The 17,301-nt window shown below is 29.4% G+C and overlaps 3 protein-coding genes across 3 annotated transcripts; 1 reads left to right on the top strand and 2 right to left on the bottom strand.

Annotated features, from left to right (window-relative positions):
- The first annotated feature begins 2,448 nt into the window (after positions 1 to 2,448).
- LOC123270689 (esterase FE4-like) lies at positions 2,449 to 10,430 on the top strand. The gene is made up of 8 exons (XM_044736850.1): positions 2,449 to 2,647; positions 2,715 to 3,003; positions 3,060 to 3,245; positions 3,596 to 3,801; positions 3,863 to 4,019; positions 4,116 to 4,436; positions 5,129 to 5,273; positions 10,229 to 10,430. Exons 1-8 carry the CDS (start codon positions 2,510 to 2,512, stop codon positions 10,398 to 10,400), a joined length of 1,614 nt encoding a protein of 537 aa, XP_044592785.1. The 5' UTR covers positions 2,449 to 2,509; the 3' UTR covers positions 10,401 to 10,430.
- Positions 10,424 to 11,622, bottom strand: LOC123270044. The gene is made up of 4 exons (XM_044735982.1): positions 11,558 to 11,622; positions 11,405 to 11,497; positions 10,804 to 11,296; positions 10,424 to 10,736 (listed from the first exon to the last, which is right to left on the bottom strand). Exons 1-4 carry the CDS (start codon positions 11,620 to 11,622, stop codon positions 10,584 to 10,586), a joined length of 804 nt encoding a protein of 267 aa, XP_044591917.1. The 3' UTR covers positions 10,424 to 10,583.
- A 654-nt stretch (positions 11,623 to 12,276) lies between these two features.
- On the bottom strand, positions 12,277 to 13,274 carry LOC123270589. Its single transcript, XM_044736717.1, has 4 exons — positions 13,177 to 13,274; positions 12,642 to 13,101; positions 12,343 to 12,558; positions 12,277 to 12,292 (listed from the first exon to the last, which is right to left on the bottom strand). The coding sequence occupies exons 1-3, from the start codon at positions 13,239 to 13,241 to the stop codon at positions 12,382 to 12,384; spliced, it is 702 nt and encodes a 233-aa protein (XP_044592652.1). The 5' UTR covers positions 13,242 to 13,274; the 3' UTR covers positions 12,277 to 12,292; positions 12,343 to 12,381.
- Positions 13,275 to 17,301: the final 4,027 nt, after the last annotated feature.

Here is a 17,301-nt window from a genome sequence, read left to right as displayed (position 1 = left end):
GTTACATTTTCTTTCTCATTACCAGCTACATCGTAGACAGCCTTTCCTCTTTCGGCCAAAACAAGACCACCCTTTGGCACAAGATGTATTGCTGTTTCATCCATATCAAAAACCCGTCTAGGATCTTCAAGAATTTTAATATCTTCACCAAGCTCTTCGGCTACATGCGAAAACCAAGAACGTATACTACTCTCAGTGATAACTGCCCGAACCTTGCAAAGATGTTCAGCTCTTTTTTGTCCAACGCGTGGATGACGTTTAAGGAAACCTTCAAACCACTTTCTTCCAGGGATATTGTTTTTAAACGGATTTTTCATCCCTTCTGCTTCTACTAATTGTTTCACAGAGTGTATCAAAAAATCCTTATTTATCGGAAAACCCATCTTACTAGTCCCTAACAACCACTCTTCCAATTTTTTTTCAATATGATGACCAAGTACAGATTCCGGACCCACGCGACCTGAAGATTCTGGAGCTCTTCCTTTCAGCTTATTACGCAATGTCGTTCTAGGAATATTATATTGTTTAGATGCCGATGAAATAGCAGTTTCACTTTTGATTAACTCTAAAGCCTTTTTTAAATCAGCTTCAGGATACTTAAAAAACGTCCTTTTAGGTTTGCTGATTGTCACTTGAGAAGACTTTGGAATTTTCTCCACGGTCTTCTTTTTTATTTTCGATAGCATTTTAATTTCTAAAATATACAAAATTAAAGAATTAATTATTAGTTTAATGATTAAAATCTTTTATTAATTATTTTAAAATTAATAACTACATAATATACACGCGAGTAACTCAAGTTGTCAAGCAAATAAATATGATGGCCAAAACTGGAAAATACATGCACCACTTGTGGTCATGGCATGACCAAAAGTAGCGCTTGTATGTTTTTGTTGTACCAGTTGTGGCCATGGGTTATTTTATTAATATTTTAGGTTAGTTTTAGTAAATTAATGTTTTTTTATTTAATTTTAAGCTATTTCAATAGTATAAATAAAAAATATTCAAAGAATATTAAGATTTTCGACAAATATCACTAATTTACTTACCAGGGTCGTTCTGCAGATTCTTATTAGAAATCGATGAAATTTCTCAAATACATCACACATCCAGAAATGTTTTGAATTATTTTTTATACAATACGCATACCGACTAAAGAGAAGAGTTCACAGCGTTGCCAACATATCAAAAAATCCTAAAGTAAACTACGTGATACAATAAAAATAACTAAACATTTAATATTTAGTTATAAATCTCAAAATGGCCACAAACGGAACAGTGGCCACAAACGGTACATCTACCCTATATATACAAAGTGCGTTCCAAACGAAGACGTTAGCACGTGTGAATGTGTAAGTAAATCTGTGTGACTAACGTTAGCTACAGTAGTTAGTTAGTCATACACTTTGTTGTGTCTTTGTTTGTTTGTTTGGGACATACTTTACTGGACACTGGCGCTCTCTCCCTAACTTAAAAAGGGACGTTATTTTAATTAACAACACCGGCACACAAAAAAAAAGTTATTTGTGCATTTGATTGAACCCACTTACGTACACGTATTTTGACCCATTAAATCTAAATTTTAAGTCCGTTTGGCCCGGTCACTCTCCAGATTTGAGTAATATGCAAAAAAACCCAAAAAATAAAAAAGGCAAAAAATGGCTAAAGACTACAGTTACAGCGATAAAAAAATTTTTGTGGAAAATAAATGAATCATTTAATAAATATGTAGATTAATTTCTCTGAATAAAAAAAGTATTGAGACAAAGAAAAAAGTATTGAAAAGTATTGGATTGACTATAGAAAGCCAATACGTTTTAATACTTTTTCCTTTGTCTCAATACTTGTTTTTAATCAGGCTTATCTATCATCATATATCGTATGATGATTTTGTTGCAGAGAGCCGAATATTGAAATATCAGATTTAATTCCTGCAAAATGGCAAGCTAATGTTGATAATTCAAAATAATAGAATTGTTCAAAAATATTTAAAGTAGTACTATCACACACACACACACATGTGATTAAAGAAAACCAAATAAATTTATTTCAATTTAAGAAATATTTAAATTTAAACAATGTTTTTCAATCAAAAAATGAATTTTTTTTATTTGGTATAAAAAAAATGGTTTATTTCATCGACGAAAGATGACAATGTGCAAAAAAAAAGGTGAAAGTAAAAATGAAATAACTTTTTTAGGAAAATCGTTGACTTGATTTAAAGACATTTCGGAAGTCTATGTATTTATTTCGAAATTAAATATATTACAGTGCTTTAGACAATAGCAGGAACAGAAAAAAATAAAAGAAACGTACTTATCAATAAATTATATTCAAAGTTTAGATAGTAAGAGAAAGACTGCGTAAATATTTAACTGATGACGTGAGTTAGACCCATATGTATACTACTGAGCGTATAATACTTGATGACCTGGGTGATAGTCGAGTTAAGTTTAGTATTGCTTGAAAAATCGTAGAGTAAAGCTGTTTATTTACGTTTTTTGACGTGATGATGGAGTCTCCAATAGTACAGATTCATCAAGGTAAATTGCGTGGTGCAATAGAGAAGAATATGAATGGAAAGGATTTTTATGCGTTTCGTGGCATTCCGTATGCAAAATCACCTGTCGGAGCATTGAGATTTAAGGTTTTGTATTTTTTAATCTTTTAATAACTTTACTCGGAAAAATAATTGATGGAAAGTTTTATTACAGGATCCAGAGCCTCAGGAACCGTGGTCTGGAGCGAGAGAAGCTACGAAATTTGGTAATATCTGCGCACAATTTGATTGGATTACAAAAAAAGTATCAGGGAGTGATGACTGTCTTTTTTTAAATGTTTATTCAACAAATTTGACTCCTGATACCCCTCGAGCTACTCTCGTTTGGATTCATGGTGGTGGTTTCGTTTTTGGATCTGGAGATGACGATCTATTTGGTCCTGATTTACTAGTTGAAAAAGATATTGTTCTCGTTACGATAAACTACCGTTTAGGAATTTTAGGTAAATTATAATTTCGTTAATTTGTTTTTTTTTAACAATAAATAATTTAATTTCAGGATTTCTCAATTTGGAAGATGAAGCTTGTCCGGGTAATCAAGGCTTGAAAGACCAGGTGATGGCTTTAAAATGGGTGCAACAGAATATTGCAAAGTTCGGGGGTGATCCGAATAATGTTACAATTTTCGGAGAAAGTGCAGGCGCTTCTTCTGTTCATTTTTTGACAATCTCTCCACTTGCTCAAGGTAGTAAAGATAATAAATCACAGTATTATTAATAATTTATAACAAAACCTTTTGCTACTCAAAATTAATTAGAATTTCTTGAAAGCTATAAATTATATTTTATACATTGTGGTACAGAAGATATTTTATTACCATATTTAAATGTTTGACTAAAACTTGCGAAATTAATTCCAAAATATATTTCATCATATAGTAGTTGTCATAATTTTTATCGCAAGGCATATATTTATTACATTTCTTTTAAAACTTATAATGATAAGCGTATTTCACTGAAATAATATTTAAAATAATACAAGACTTCTCATTTTTTTAATACTTTTTAAAAATAATATCAAATTTGCATTATTTAGGATTGTTCCATAAAGCAATTTTACAAAGTGGAGTAGCTACATGTCCATGGGCGATTTCATCAGCAGATTCAATGAAGGAAAAGGCCGTTGTAGTATCATCAGTGTTGGGAAACGAAATCACTGACACCAAGAAACTCATCGAGTATCTACAATCCATCGATGCGCTGGAGTTGGTCAAAGCAGAACGGTCTTTTGCTTCATGGAAGGTACAATCTGCTTTCATTATTTACTTCTATTTTTTACTGTAATATTGTTTTACGCCTACAGAACAGATTCTTGATTTGGAACCCTTTCCTACCATCTATTGATTCAAAATCTAAGAATCCATTTCTGGATATTCCTTTGGCTGAAGCTGTTAAATCGGGTATCAAAGTCCCTCACATTATAGGATACACTAGTCATGAAGGGATTATCGATCTAGTAGGTATGAATAAACAGTTGATTTTCTTCTTATACACATTTTGAATTTTTATTGCGGTAAATTATTAATCAATAATAAAATTTATTCATTTTTGTGTAGAATTGGAAAAGGATAATTACTCTGAAATAGATGCTGATCCGGAGAATTCACTTTTACATCCAAATGCTAAGAATTTTTTAAAAGAGTTTAATATTTCCGTAACAGACTTGAAAAAAATTTTTTTGGGTGATAAAAAAATTAGTCCCGAAAATGGCCAATCACTAGCAAACTTACGCTCAGCATCCGATTTTTTGACTGCCATTCATCATGTACTTGAAATTCAACCTAGAATTCCCGGAATACTTACTTATTTGTACAAGTTCGACCATTACTCTAAAGAAACTGCTGTTATACAAAACTTATTTTCAAGTGACTTGGAAGGTACTTCTGCTATAAAACTAATTTGAATCATAATTCTTAATTCAAAATTACAACAGTTTTTACAAATTAAAACCCAAGAATTGTCTTATTTCTTTATTTTTGTAATTTAATATAATTAATTACTAGAGGCTGGCAATAGCCCAGTCGGCTCGGTGCCCGCTTTTCGAAAGAGTGGGACCCGGGTTCGATCCCGGCACGCACCAATATTTTTCAGTGATTATAATTAAAAATATGTGCGTTACATTGCCAGCCTCTGAAAGTGGCAGAGATAGCCAGGCGGCACACGTCTGACTTGGGCAATCCCCCAGTTAAGCTACAACTTAATTGGGTGACCACTCTAGTCAGCGTTGGCTAGCACGAGGGATCTCTGCACACTAGGAGAAGGGCCTAATGCTCCAGTGGTTGATAAAGAAGAGTTCCTTATCAATCACTGTAGACTTAGCCCAGCTCCGACTGTATTTACATGGGTTTTCTCTGTGGTTTCCCCATGATTCTGTTCTAACAACCTGAGAAGGTGAGGTTCAGGGTGAATACGGTACAGAAAGCACAAGTCGGGCCACAGCCGCAAAATATAGAGCAGTAACCAAGCAAAATCATTAATGTTGAGAAAGGCTTGGGGTGTAAAGGGGCATAAAAAGCCAATACACTAGAAACTCATAGAAATAGAAATATAATTAATTACTATTTTCTAGGGACCAGTCATGCAGAGGACTTGATGTATTTATTCAACGCAAAATTATTAGCAGCGCTTGGAATAAAATTACCGAGTTCTTATCCAACAGAGAGTCTCATTCAAAAAATATTTATAGATTTGTGGACTAACTTTGCCAAGACAGGGTATTTATTCTTTTTATACACTTAAAAGTTATTATTTTTTTTTATTAATAAAAAATTTAAGTTTATAATATAACTAGCTGATGACAAACCGTTTCACTGGGTTTTTTGTTGTTTGTACACTGAAAAAAAAATTCGTGACTAAAGGGTAAATTTTCTTAGCTTAACAAAATATTAAGGAAGATTGAAAATTTCTTGAATGAAGTTAAAGTTTCTTGAGCCAAAAAATTTCTTCTTGCTCCAAATAACTTTTGTCTTTCTTAAAATTTTCTTGGTGCAAGAATTTTTTTTTTCTGTGTACAATTGGGTTTTTGAAATTTTTTTTTTTTTTTTTTGAAAAATGGAAAGATCATATATAAGTTTTATAACAAAACAATTTTTATTTTTTTTTTTTTTTGCAATAATTAAAAAGTTATATCAAAATAAAAATTAATTTTTGAATCTAGTACCGAAGACGCGCCGACACCTCCCGAACAAATCCGAGCGCGTGTGACGTCATAATGTTAGTTGTCACTCGTAGTAGTATACAGAGATAATAAGTATAGTGCTTTGAGCTTTGATTTATTTTATTCTGTCATTGTTAAATGCTCAAAAATATATAACAATGTCAAATCTCGAAAGTTGCCGCTCTTGTTTTGTACCATTATGCACAAATACTACAAAGACAACTCCGGAAAAAATGTTTTTGAATGTTCCTCAAGACGAGAAACGTCGAAAAAAATGGTTTCAAGCAGTCCTCCGAGATAATCCTAAAACAAAATTGAACTTTTTTTGTTGTGAAGATCACTTTGATGTAAGTATTTCATATTCATATTGTCATTAGTTATTTTTCATGTAAGTGTTTAAAGTAAAAAACTAAGAAAAAGTTCAGTCAGTTAAGTCTTTTAACTGGGCTTCAAATCATAACCTTTAAAATCACAGCTTAAAAAAATTTTATGCTGGTTATCTAAACTGCAATAAATTCATAAATCGTTATCTGATAACTAGAATTCAGTTTTATATTTTTATAATGTTATAACCTTTTAGGTTACACATTGAACTATATTAATATTTGTAAAGTAAATTTTGTAGTTTTATTTCCTTATTATAAAAGCATTTAAATAATACTTATGATTTGTTCTTTTCCAGCTAAAGGATGATATGGAAAATTATATATATTACACAACAATGGGAGGTAAAGCCAAAATTAAAATTGATGTAGTGCCACACAAGTTCGAATGTCAACCGAATCGTAAACGAAAGATGGACTTCAATGATTCTTAGACCAGCTGCAGAAAAAAGACGAAGACAACAAATAATTCAGGATATTTTAAGTGAATCTTTGGACAGTATGGAAATTGGTAATCCTCAAGAACCAAACTTTGATACCGGATCAGTCAACACTGTTGAACATGTTGAAGTTGATTCTGCTCCATTAAATGTAATATCTCATCTCAAAGTCAGTGTTGAAACACAAACACAAACCGATTCTAATAGTCGTACTGTTGCTGTTCAAATGAATAGACGTCCTAAATATCGCACTGTATCAATTCAATGCAAACTTCCATCAATCGGCGTAGATAAATCCTGCTCACCAATTAAAACTGGCAGCATTAGTACTTCAACATCTTCAATCAAACCATTATGTCAGAAATTAATTTCAAAGTTACTCGAAGATGCTCAGAAAAGTTTGTCATCTAGTAGTTTTACAACACATTCGAATAGTTCTCAAGAGATTTATGAACCTTCAGAAAATACCAGCTCGAGTACTATGAATTCTAGCTTACAGGCTCCTGTAAAAAAAGCTGAAATTCTAAAAGTTACAAATTACTTAATTAATGACAATTTAAAAGCCTACACTGGAGTACCTCAAGAATGGAATGTGATGTTAGAACATCTTAGTGTTATATCTAATATCAATATTACCAATATAAAATTATCTTTGATGAAAATACGACGCCAAGATAGCTTTGAAAGATTGAGTGAACAGTTTGGAATGAGTGTCAGCAATGCTAGTATTATTTTTAATAAAACAGTTCCTATATTGGCACATTTCTTCAAAAAGCTTGTTTATATGCCATTCGAGATACAAATTGAAAAACCAAGTGATCTAGAGTATCAATCTTTAACTTGGTCGGAATATAAAAAGTGTAATACTTTAAAGTATTTAATATCTTGTACACCAGATGGTTTTATAAATTTCATATCAAAAGGATTCGGAGGTCGAATTTCAGATGAATTATTATTTCAAGAAAGCGGATTATTAGAAGAGTTACCCGAAGCTTGTGCTGTCATGGCTGATCGAGGATTCAAAAATATTGTTTCACTTCTTGATGATAAAAATATTGAATTAATTCGACCACCTTCAGTTAATTCTGGAGTTAAATTATCACAATCTGATGTCTTACAAGGCAAACGAATCGCTGCTCTACGTATTCATATAGAACGCGTCATCGGAAGAATGAGAGAGTTTGATTTTCTCAAACCTCATGCAGTTGTTAATCATAATATGTTACCTTTAACAGACTATATTGTTATCATTGCCGCAGCACTAGTGAATTTACAGACGCCTATAATTTCAACTTAAATTTAAGAACATTTTCATTACAAAATAAATGACTAAATGTTTGTTTCATTTAAAGTAATATATATTTATTATTAAGTGCATTTGTAAACCAACATCAAAATATATTATAAATAGTTAATTAAGACTACTAAATGCTTACGTTTGTACAGATTTTAACAGTTTTGGAAATATATTTTTGGACCAAAATACTAGAGAATTTTTAATAAGGGCATGTGTATGTGCATCATCATATTTCAATTTTTTAATATAGACTTGTTCATTTTCTTCAAAATTTGGATCAGCAACACAAAAGATACCTTCTTTTTTCCAGTCATTAACATCTGTAGCTGCATTTGAGCATTACACTTCAAACTTATTTTGCCTTTTGGCAAAAAAGTGTCTTATGATTTTTTACTAGAGGGACATTTTATCTCAATTATTGCATCACTAGTAACTCCATCAGGAGATGCTGCGAAAACTGGATGACTAGGTACAAGATAAATCCCTGGACGCGTAATTTCTACTTTTAATTCTTTTTCCAGAACTTCAATTACATCTTTTTCTAGATTTTTTCCTCGAGCCATAGCATTTGTTTCATGAACTTTACTTGCCATAACTTTACGAGCCATTCTCAGTTTTACAATGAGCAGCTTCATAAAATTTTGATGCAGTTATACGTCCATAACGAAGTTCATGCCAAATTGCACATTCACTTTGCTGTTTAGATAGTTGTTCAACTTCTTCACATACAGCTTCTTTCATTTCAATCTTAGCAAACTCTAAAAACTTTTCAACTTGCGAATCAGCACTCTTATTAAAATCAAAAATAAGTCGATGTAACGATAAACTGTAAGCTTTTTTGGAGTCTATATCAAAGTTTAACTGTCTGATTTGAGAATTTATTTGCTGATTTTTGGCAAGTTGAATGACTTCTTGTAAAAATGTATCATTTTCCGGTAAATTGTCAACTAAAGTAGCAGAGGTTTTTTTGGTCAGTTTTTCAGCTTCAATATATTTAATTACTGTTCCGATGCCTGACAACCGAGATTTTTTCCAATAGCAAGCAACTTCCGTAGGTGTCGGATCTTCACTCCTGCGATGGGTCCACATAAGTAATGCTAATGCATGTTTACAACCACCTGTGTAATCAATATAAAAAATTATTATTGTTCATAACATTAATCAAAGAACTTTTGAGTTTAATTGGTACTAAACTTGAGTTTAAGAGTACTAATTACCTGCTGAAGCTGCACAGTCATGGCATTCAATGTCATTAACTTTTCTTAACTTCTCATTAATTGTTAAAGTAACTGAATAAGCTTTACTTCGAACTCGATGCTCTGGACATACACGTCCTTTGACAATACAAGTACCATTTTTGCGGCGAAGTTGAACATAACCTATAGCTTTGTCACCGTAACTTTCACGTGATGCTCTAAAATTAATTTAATAAGTAATTATATTCAATAAAAAATTAATACTCAGATATTGTGGTTTATAATATTTTTTAACAGACTTTTAAAAAATTTTTTAAATTTTTTAAACAGACTTTTAAAAAATTTTTTAAAAAATTGGTGATTATAAATATGTCAACACCAGGAATATTATCAGAATTTGCTTTTATAAATCCTGTATCACACATAGCTGAACGAAATTCACTTTAACAAATCGTTTTTTAATAGTAAATTTACAATGTTTTTGTCGAGTTACGTATAAAGGCTGTAAACGCTGCACTGTTATGGAATTGCTATAACATTATGACGTCACAAGTATGGTGGCCAATCGTGGTGCGTTCACAGTCACATGACTTTTTTTTTAATTTTATCAATTTTTAATCGCTTATAATTAATTGAAAAAAATTTTTTTTTTCATTTTTCAAATAACATATCAATAAAATTAATAATTAAGTTTTAAAATATATAAAAAAAAAAAATATTTTTTTTTTTTTTCAAATTCCCAATTTTATGAATTTAACCCAGTGACACTCATATATTTCTTAGTGTCTTGTACTGTAATGATATCCCATAGGTTGAAGGTTGTTGCAAAAGAGAAAATATCATAGTGCAAACACTGATGAGATTACTAATTATAGAAAAAAAACGCATAAAAATAATTTTTGATTTTAATTTTTACTTACACGTGCTTATTAACTCAACCTGTATGTATCTATGTATCTATAAATCTATATCACGGAATTTTTAAACGTCATATTTTCCGAATATAAGAATTCTGATTAATTTAAAAATTCGCATACGTAATATAAAATGATAATATAAAATAAAATAATAATATAATATATTTTATAATAATATGAAATAAAATAAAATATTTAATTTGTTTATTAAATAATATATTATCTAATAAATGTACCAAATCAACGTGCTAATGATCGAATTGAATAACTCTGTTACAGAAATCCAGTTACTGAAACATCAGATTTGATATCTGTCAAATGGCAACCTGTTGACGATTCAAAAGAGTACAACTGCTTAAAAATCAGTAAAGAACTCAGTATGATAAAAGAGACTAACATTTTGCGACAAATAGTAGAAACTATTCAACAAAATGAATCTACTTATTTATAAGTATAGTTTACAATAAACAATGAGCATATTACTATTTTCTTTGTTTTATTTCGATAAACATTTAAACATTGTAAATTATTTCACCAAGGCAGCGTCCACAATTTAATTCTATGATGACCTTGCAGGTTTCTAAGTATGTGTGCGATATATTAAATAAATTAAAAGAATTTGGTACTAATCTTTTCAATAATAATTATTTGAATCTACACCATAATGGACAATGACATTCCGCGGACATTCGCCGAATATATACTTCTGCCATCCGGGGTTATCTATCGGATTGAATTGTTTATCAAAGAATATAATCACTTCTTCGAATTGATCAACACCGTCTCTCTGAAATAATCAATCATTTAATGTCTGCAAAATAAAATAATCACAAAACTTAAAAAAGGCCATTTACCTTTTCATTCAATGGATCATTTCCATTAAGACATCCAAGTTGGGCATGTTTTCCACCCAAAGCATTTGAAATAGCGTCCGAAATTTTATCAATAGAATAATCACCTTTGACAGTGATACCTTCATCATCTAAAATTTTACCGATATTGAATTTGTCATACAAGTCGATTGATTTCTTGAAAAATTTAAACTCGTCATCAAGTTCTGGAATTCTAAGGCTGCAAGAGCCGCTAAGTTTCCAATCTATTTGGGTTGATCGAAGATCGCTGGACCACTTTTCTTGTATACTTTTTTGTATAGTTGATATTTTTTCAGGATTCAAAGTTATTGAAGTATTGTGGCATGGATTTTTTTCATTGTACAATTGGAATTTGAAATCTGAGATAATCCATTTATGTTGATAGGGTGCACAATTTGGTTCACCAGAATAACAGTATAGACTGCTTAATTTAAGATCAAGTACATAGAAGCCATCAGCATTATCACTGTAGTCACTGAAATTTACAAAAGCATCATCAATAAACATTAGATTGTAATTTAGTAATAATGCATTAGTTTGAAATAGTACTATGATAGAAAGGAATGTCAGGATTTATACTTACAATGGTACTGGAGGAGGTGGTGCGTAAGATGTTCGTTTAATTCTTATTGAGGTATCGTGTCGCTTGAACCTCTGAATCTTCAATCTATTGTCACTGAAATTTTTGAAAATATAATTAGTTTATAAATTAAATTGATAAGTTTCTAATACATACCATTCACCAACTGATAGTACAGCAACAATCGTTGTCACAAAGAAAATATTCTTCATAATATACATGGTAACAAATGCTTGTTACAGTTATTCTAACCAAATCTCAATATAAACAGATAGTTCTTAACTCAAATAGAAGATCTTTATATAGTTATGTCCGATGATTGGAAGGGATTTTAAAATGAATAATCTTATGTTTTATTAACGAAGGAGGGGCCAAGACAAAAACAAACCCCACTACTTTTTTACGTTTTTTTAATGAATAAAACGGTACCAAAATATATTTTTGACGCTAAATTATTGACTAAGCATACTTGTTTACAAACAACGTACAAAAATTCCACTTCACACCTGATGGAGATTGAGTAAGATGTTTTTTTTTTTTTTAACGTTAGATTTATTTATTATGAGATGAGAGAGATAGCTTGATCTCTTCCTAATTATGTATTTTAGTGACCTTCAAGCACCAGATACAAAGTATTTCCATCTATTTCGGACAAATTCATAAATATTTTATTTTTATAGTCAATATCTACTTGTGCGAGTAATAACAATAAATCAAGTTTAAATTCGACTAATAACGAAGAAATAAGTAAAAAGTGCTTACATTTTAATTGTAAAGTATATTTTGTCGAGTTTAACGTACATGCAATCAAAATAAATAAATAATCAAATTTAAAGTCATGCTCATAAGATGATGAAGTGCTGATGTAATAATTAATCAGGTGCGCATTTATTCCTGAAAAAAATTATCAATGTTATTTATTAGTAATAAACAAAGCAATAATCGATTAGTAATTTTAACTTACAGATTTCTATATTATTTCAAGTAGAAATATGTGAATGAAATGCACTTGATGAATATTCATATTCCTTCTTTGTGTGGTCACGGTAAAGTAAAATTGTATCTGGCTCACAGTTCGCAAAACTTCTAACACTATCTATCGGTTCAAAAAATTTATTGAAGTAAAGTGTAATCTTTTGTAATTGTATATCCCCATTCTGTAAAATTTTATCAATAAATCATTAATAATGAAATTCAGTATGTAAAGCGAAATTTGAGCTAAAAATAATAAAACTCTTACATTATCAAAACATTCAACTTTTGGTTTTTTGTCTCCTATACTCATTGAAACAGCGTCAGATATTTCTTGAGCAGTGTAATTATTATTGGGCAAAATGTTACTTTCACGCAAAATTTGATTCATGTTATACTTATCAAACAACTCGAGTGACTTGTGGAAATATTCCAATTCATCGGCACAAATTCCGTCGTTTCTCCATTTTAAGTGTAAATTTTCAATAGGTCCAGGTCGTGTATAGCCTTCAAGACCCCATTTTTCTGTCAATGTTTCACTAATTGGTGATATGTCTTTATGAAATTGATCATAGTTGTTGCGGCATAAATAGGTTTTGTTTTGGACCCAGTATTTGAATTCTTCAATGTACCAAGAGTTGATAGTCGACAAATCGCACACTTCATTTTTATAACAGATGTATGGTTTTAATCGTTGTACAAAAATATGGAAAACATCATTCTTTGAACTGAAAATTATAAAAATTATTATTAATAATAGTTACAATTATTCGACTATTAGATTAAATCAATTTTGTATTTACCTTTTAGCGACTGATAGCACAACAGCAATTGTAGAAATGAAGATGATGTTTTTTATGAAGTTCATTCTTACTTATCAAACTGCAATAATCCATAACATGAATTTGAAGATCTTTATATACTCTCTGATATAGGTAGTTGACCTCTTAATATCAGAAATCTTTGGAAGGGATTGCCATGTAATAAATTCGAAGATAATCATGAATTAATTATGGAGATGGAGCCTTGTATCGGTAAATAAACAAGACTCACAAGTGAATGACCTAATCTCAGTGTATCGTCATAGGTTCAGATGTTTTATAATATTTAAATATTCTCAGTTAAATAATTCATTAATACTTGAAATACTTCTTGGCTGACATCTTCTTTCTGATCAAGGTTAAATACCTTGTAAAAGAGTGAGAAAGTTTCACCTTATTATTTGCTAAGTGATTACTTATTATAATGATTTTTTTTTTAAATACAGCTGATATAAAAATCTTATTCTTAAAATCGCGCTTGTACTCTAGCATTTCAAAGATTGATCGTAAAGCGTTTGAAGTTGTGATTACTTGTTAAGCAATTTTACACGCCTTATAACGCGAAGGGGTTGACCTTGTGCTTTATTCCCAATACGTCAAGGTCAAGCAACTTTCAATTTAAAAAAAATTTGTATTCTCTATATTTAGAAAAAAATAATTTATTTTCAATAATTTTCTTTTTCTAATTACTGAATCTTCATATTACTTTAATTAAAAACTTTTTCAAAAATTAATTAGAAAAATTAACTTTATCTCAATACATGTAGTACTAAAACGGTAAGAAATATTTTTCGGATATCACAATGCGAGTATGGTTGTGAACACCATACTGTATGATATCCAAGATTTTTATTATCGTTGAGAAATGCAATTCTTGTAAAAAATATTTAGAATTACGAAAAAAATATGAGTGATATCTCATTCGTTTCAGAATCAAATTTTAAGAAAGTCAGTCTGCTTTTGCGAAAATCAAAATTTCAATTTGTTACGAAAAAAAAAAACAAATAAAAAAAGACCTCAAATTTTCGGTAATAACTCGAAAAATGATAGCAAAAATTTGAAAAAAAAAAAATCATTAAAGAGACGCGCGGATACTAGAGAAAGAGTGTAGCTCAAAAATTAATTTATTTTAAGTATAAAACATTTAATTAAAAATTTCACAAAATTATCGTTCACTTTAAACATTTAAAGAAATCAAGTTCCGTTGGAAAAAAATTTTTTCATCGATTTTTAAAAAAGTTAAGGCATTGTTAATTAACTTATTTTTCCGACCTCTACAAATCTAATTCTTCTTGAAGCCCTTCGTACGTATGTACTTAATAAGATAGTACCAAAAAAGTTGTTTTTGTTAGTTATAAATTTGTGTAGTTAAGAGAAAATGAAAAGTCAAATTAATATTGTTAGAAAAAAGTTTTTTTTTTATTTTATAACATTTTCTGTTCCATATACGGTAAAAGCATGAATTAACTATGATCAGAAAATTTTTTATAATAAAATGGATAAATTTAATATTTTTTTGTTCGATGTTCTATTCTTCAGAGTAAATTATGATTTTTAGAAAAATTTTTTTAATCGTTTATGTATGATTTTTAATTTAAAATAAAAATCTTGAATACCATTCAGTGTGGTGTTCACAACGATACTCGCATACCCAGTGAACACATGACTTCAATATGACGTCATTTATAAGTCATAGGAATGTCACAATATTTTACGTAAATATGACGTAAAATTGACCTGTCTTGTGATCCAATTATGATGTAAAAATATATGATATATTTTTGACATCATACTGATGTAAGTTTATTACTTCTCTATGATGTAACGGAAATGACTTAGATATTACGTACAACTGACATAATATATAAACTACAATATTACGTAACATTAATGCCATCATTGTATGTCATAACGACGTAAGTTTAACATCATGCGTTTACATCAGTGACAAGTCACGGCTGTACGTAATCTTGACGTAAGTTTAACATCATGCGTTTACATCAGTGACAAGTCACGATTGTACGTAATCTTGACGTAAGATTAATATCATGTGTTTACATCAGTGACAAGTCACGGTCTTACGTAATACCGATACCATCTGTGAGTCATTATTTAACATCAATAATTTGTCACAATTGTACATAATACTGACGTAATTTGAAAGTCATTTTCTAAATCAGTGACAAACGATTATTTTCCATAATATTGATAAAATTTGGGGATGTATTTTTTAATATTATCGATTGATCAAAATTTATCAAATATAAAACTTCTTTAACAAGATGTCTAATTTACAATTAATCGCTAAATATTAGTGAAAATTGGTTTAAAATTTAGTAAGAATCAGGAAGAGGTAAACAGCTGATTTAAGCTGGTACCTTGCAAATTTAAGTCCGCTCTTAATAACAAAAATTTATAATTTATAATATTAAAGAATATATCTAACATATTAGCAAATAACATACAAAATATTTTTCATTTACGTTTTTAAGAAAAAAACATACAAATTAAATACATGTGGGATATAAACTTTTTATATCTTTGCTCGTATGTTTCCATACACTGCAGAAAAAAAATCTTGACTCAAAGGTAAATTTCTTTGGACCAAGAATATATTAGAGATGACTGAAAATTTCGTGAATGAAGTAAAAATTTCTTGACACTAAAACACTTCTTGCTCCAATATAACTTCGGCCTCCGTCAAAATTTTCTTGGTGCAAGAAATACTTTTTTTTCGTTGCATATGTTTCTCACTTATATTTTTTCCATGAATTTAGGTACTTTTATCCATTGTAAAAATATTTTCGACTTCATTCAGTATAAATGATTTGGTGTGAAACTGATAACAAAATACCGAGTTCAATTTATGTGGCATGAACTCTAAATTTTTAAACCGTCAAGCGAGTAAACATATAATTTCTTATGATTTCGCGTCAAGAAATTAAATGTCAGTCATTTAAGGTAGTACCCTCGCCAAAGTCGTTTTCTTAGGATTTTTTTTTAATTTTGGCAGATTAATGTTCATATAATTCTGCGTCGATTGGCGCAATTTGAGAATTTTTGACCATCTAGTTTCCGAGATATTTAATTTCAAAGTTTGAGTTTTGAACGCTCTTATACATTACAGTATACGGGATATCGAAAAATTTACCTACAAACATTTTTATATCTTAGAAATTTTTCTTAGGATCTTTTTAAAAAACTAGAGTAACGTTAACTAACAACTAAACAATTAAAAAATTCATTGATAATTACCACACAGTTTCAGAGATATTTAGTAATAAGTAATTAAAAATTTACCAGACTTTAGCCGAGGAGGGGATACGTTAATAAAGCTGTGGCAACAGCGCAAGTTTTGTAAGCCGCGAAAGAAGTATGAGATGCGCATGCGCTGACAAATTTGAAAAGTTTAATTTACGTTAGGTGTAATATTATAGTTATTAATTTTATTTATTTAAAAAAAAAAAAACTATGATTATTTTATGAAAATAAGTATTTTTTTATGATACTAAAGTTAGTCGACATTTTTAATTTTTTGATTTTTTTTTTAATAATTAAATAAGAAAAAAAAATTTTTTTTCTATATTGCATTTTACAGTTTTTGAAGTTTTTCAAGTGAAATTTTTTTATTTTTGTAATCATTTTTTCAATAAAAAAAATTTCTAAAAATTTTTAAATGTCGGCTGAATTAATTTTAATTTTTTTTTATATTTATTAAAAATTAAAAAAGTTAACAATTTTAATATAATAATATATATTAATCTTTCATAAGTTATAAAAATAATAGTCAGATGAAATAATAAAAAATACTTAAATTTAAAATTAGTTAATACATATAAACACAAAAATTTAATTACTTATTTTTCTGAAAAAACAAAACAATATTGTCAATTATTTTTTTTCTATTTGTTATTTGTATAGTTATTTGCATATGTGCTAGAGATTTCTGTCGTTTTTCAAGGACTTTTTTTCATGAATCGTCTTTTATAAGTCGATTTTTCAGACATTGTTACTATATTTCCAAATAAATGTATGTAAATAAATAAATAAACGCATGTATCAAAACAGAGGTTAGTCTACAGCTAGTCCAAAACACTACAGTATAAC

Source organism: Cotesia glomerata, linkage group LG8 (assembly GCF_020080835.1).
Source record: "Cotesia glomerata isolate CgM1 linkage group LG8, MPM_Cglom_v2.3, whole genome shotgun sequence".
Lineage (NCBI taxonomy): Eukaryota > Metazoa > Arthropoda > Insecta > Hymenoptera > Braconidae > Cotesia > Cotesia glomerata.
This window is presented reverse-complemented; position numbering and strand designations above follow the sequence as displayed.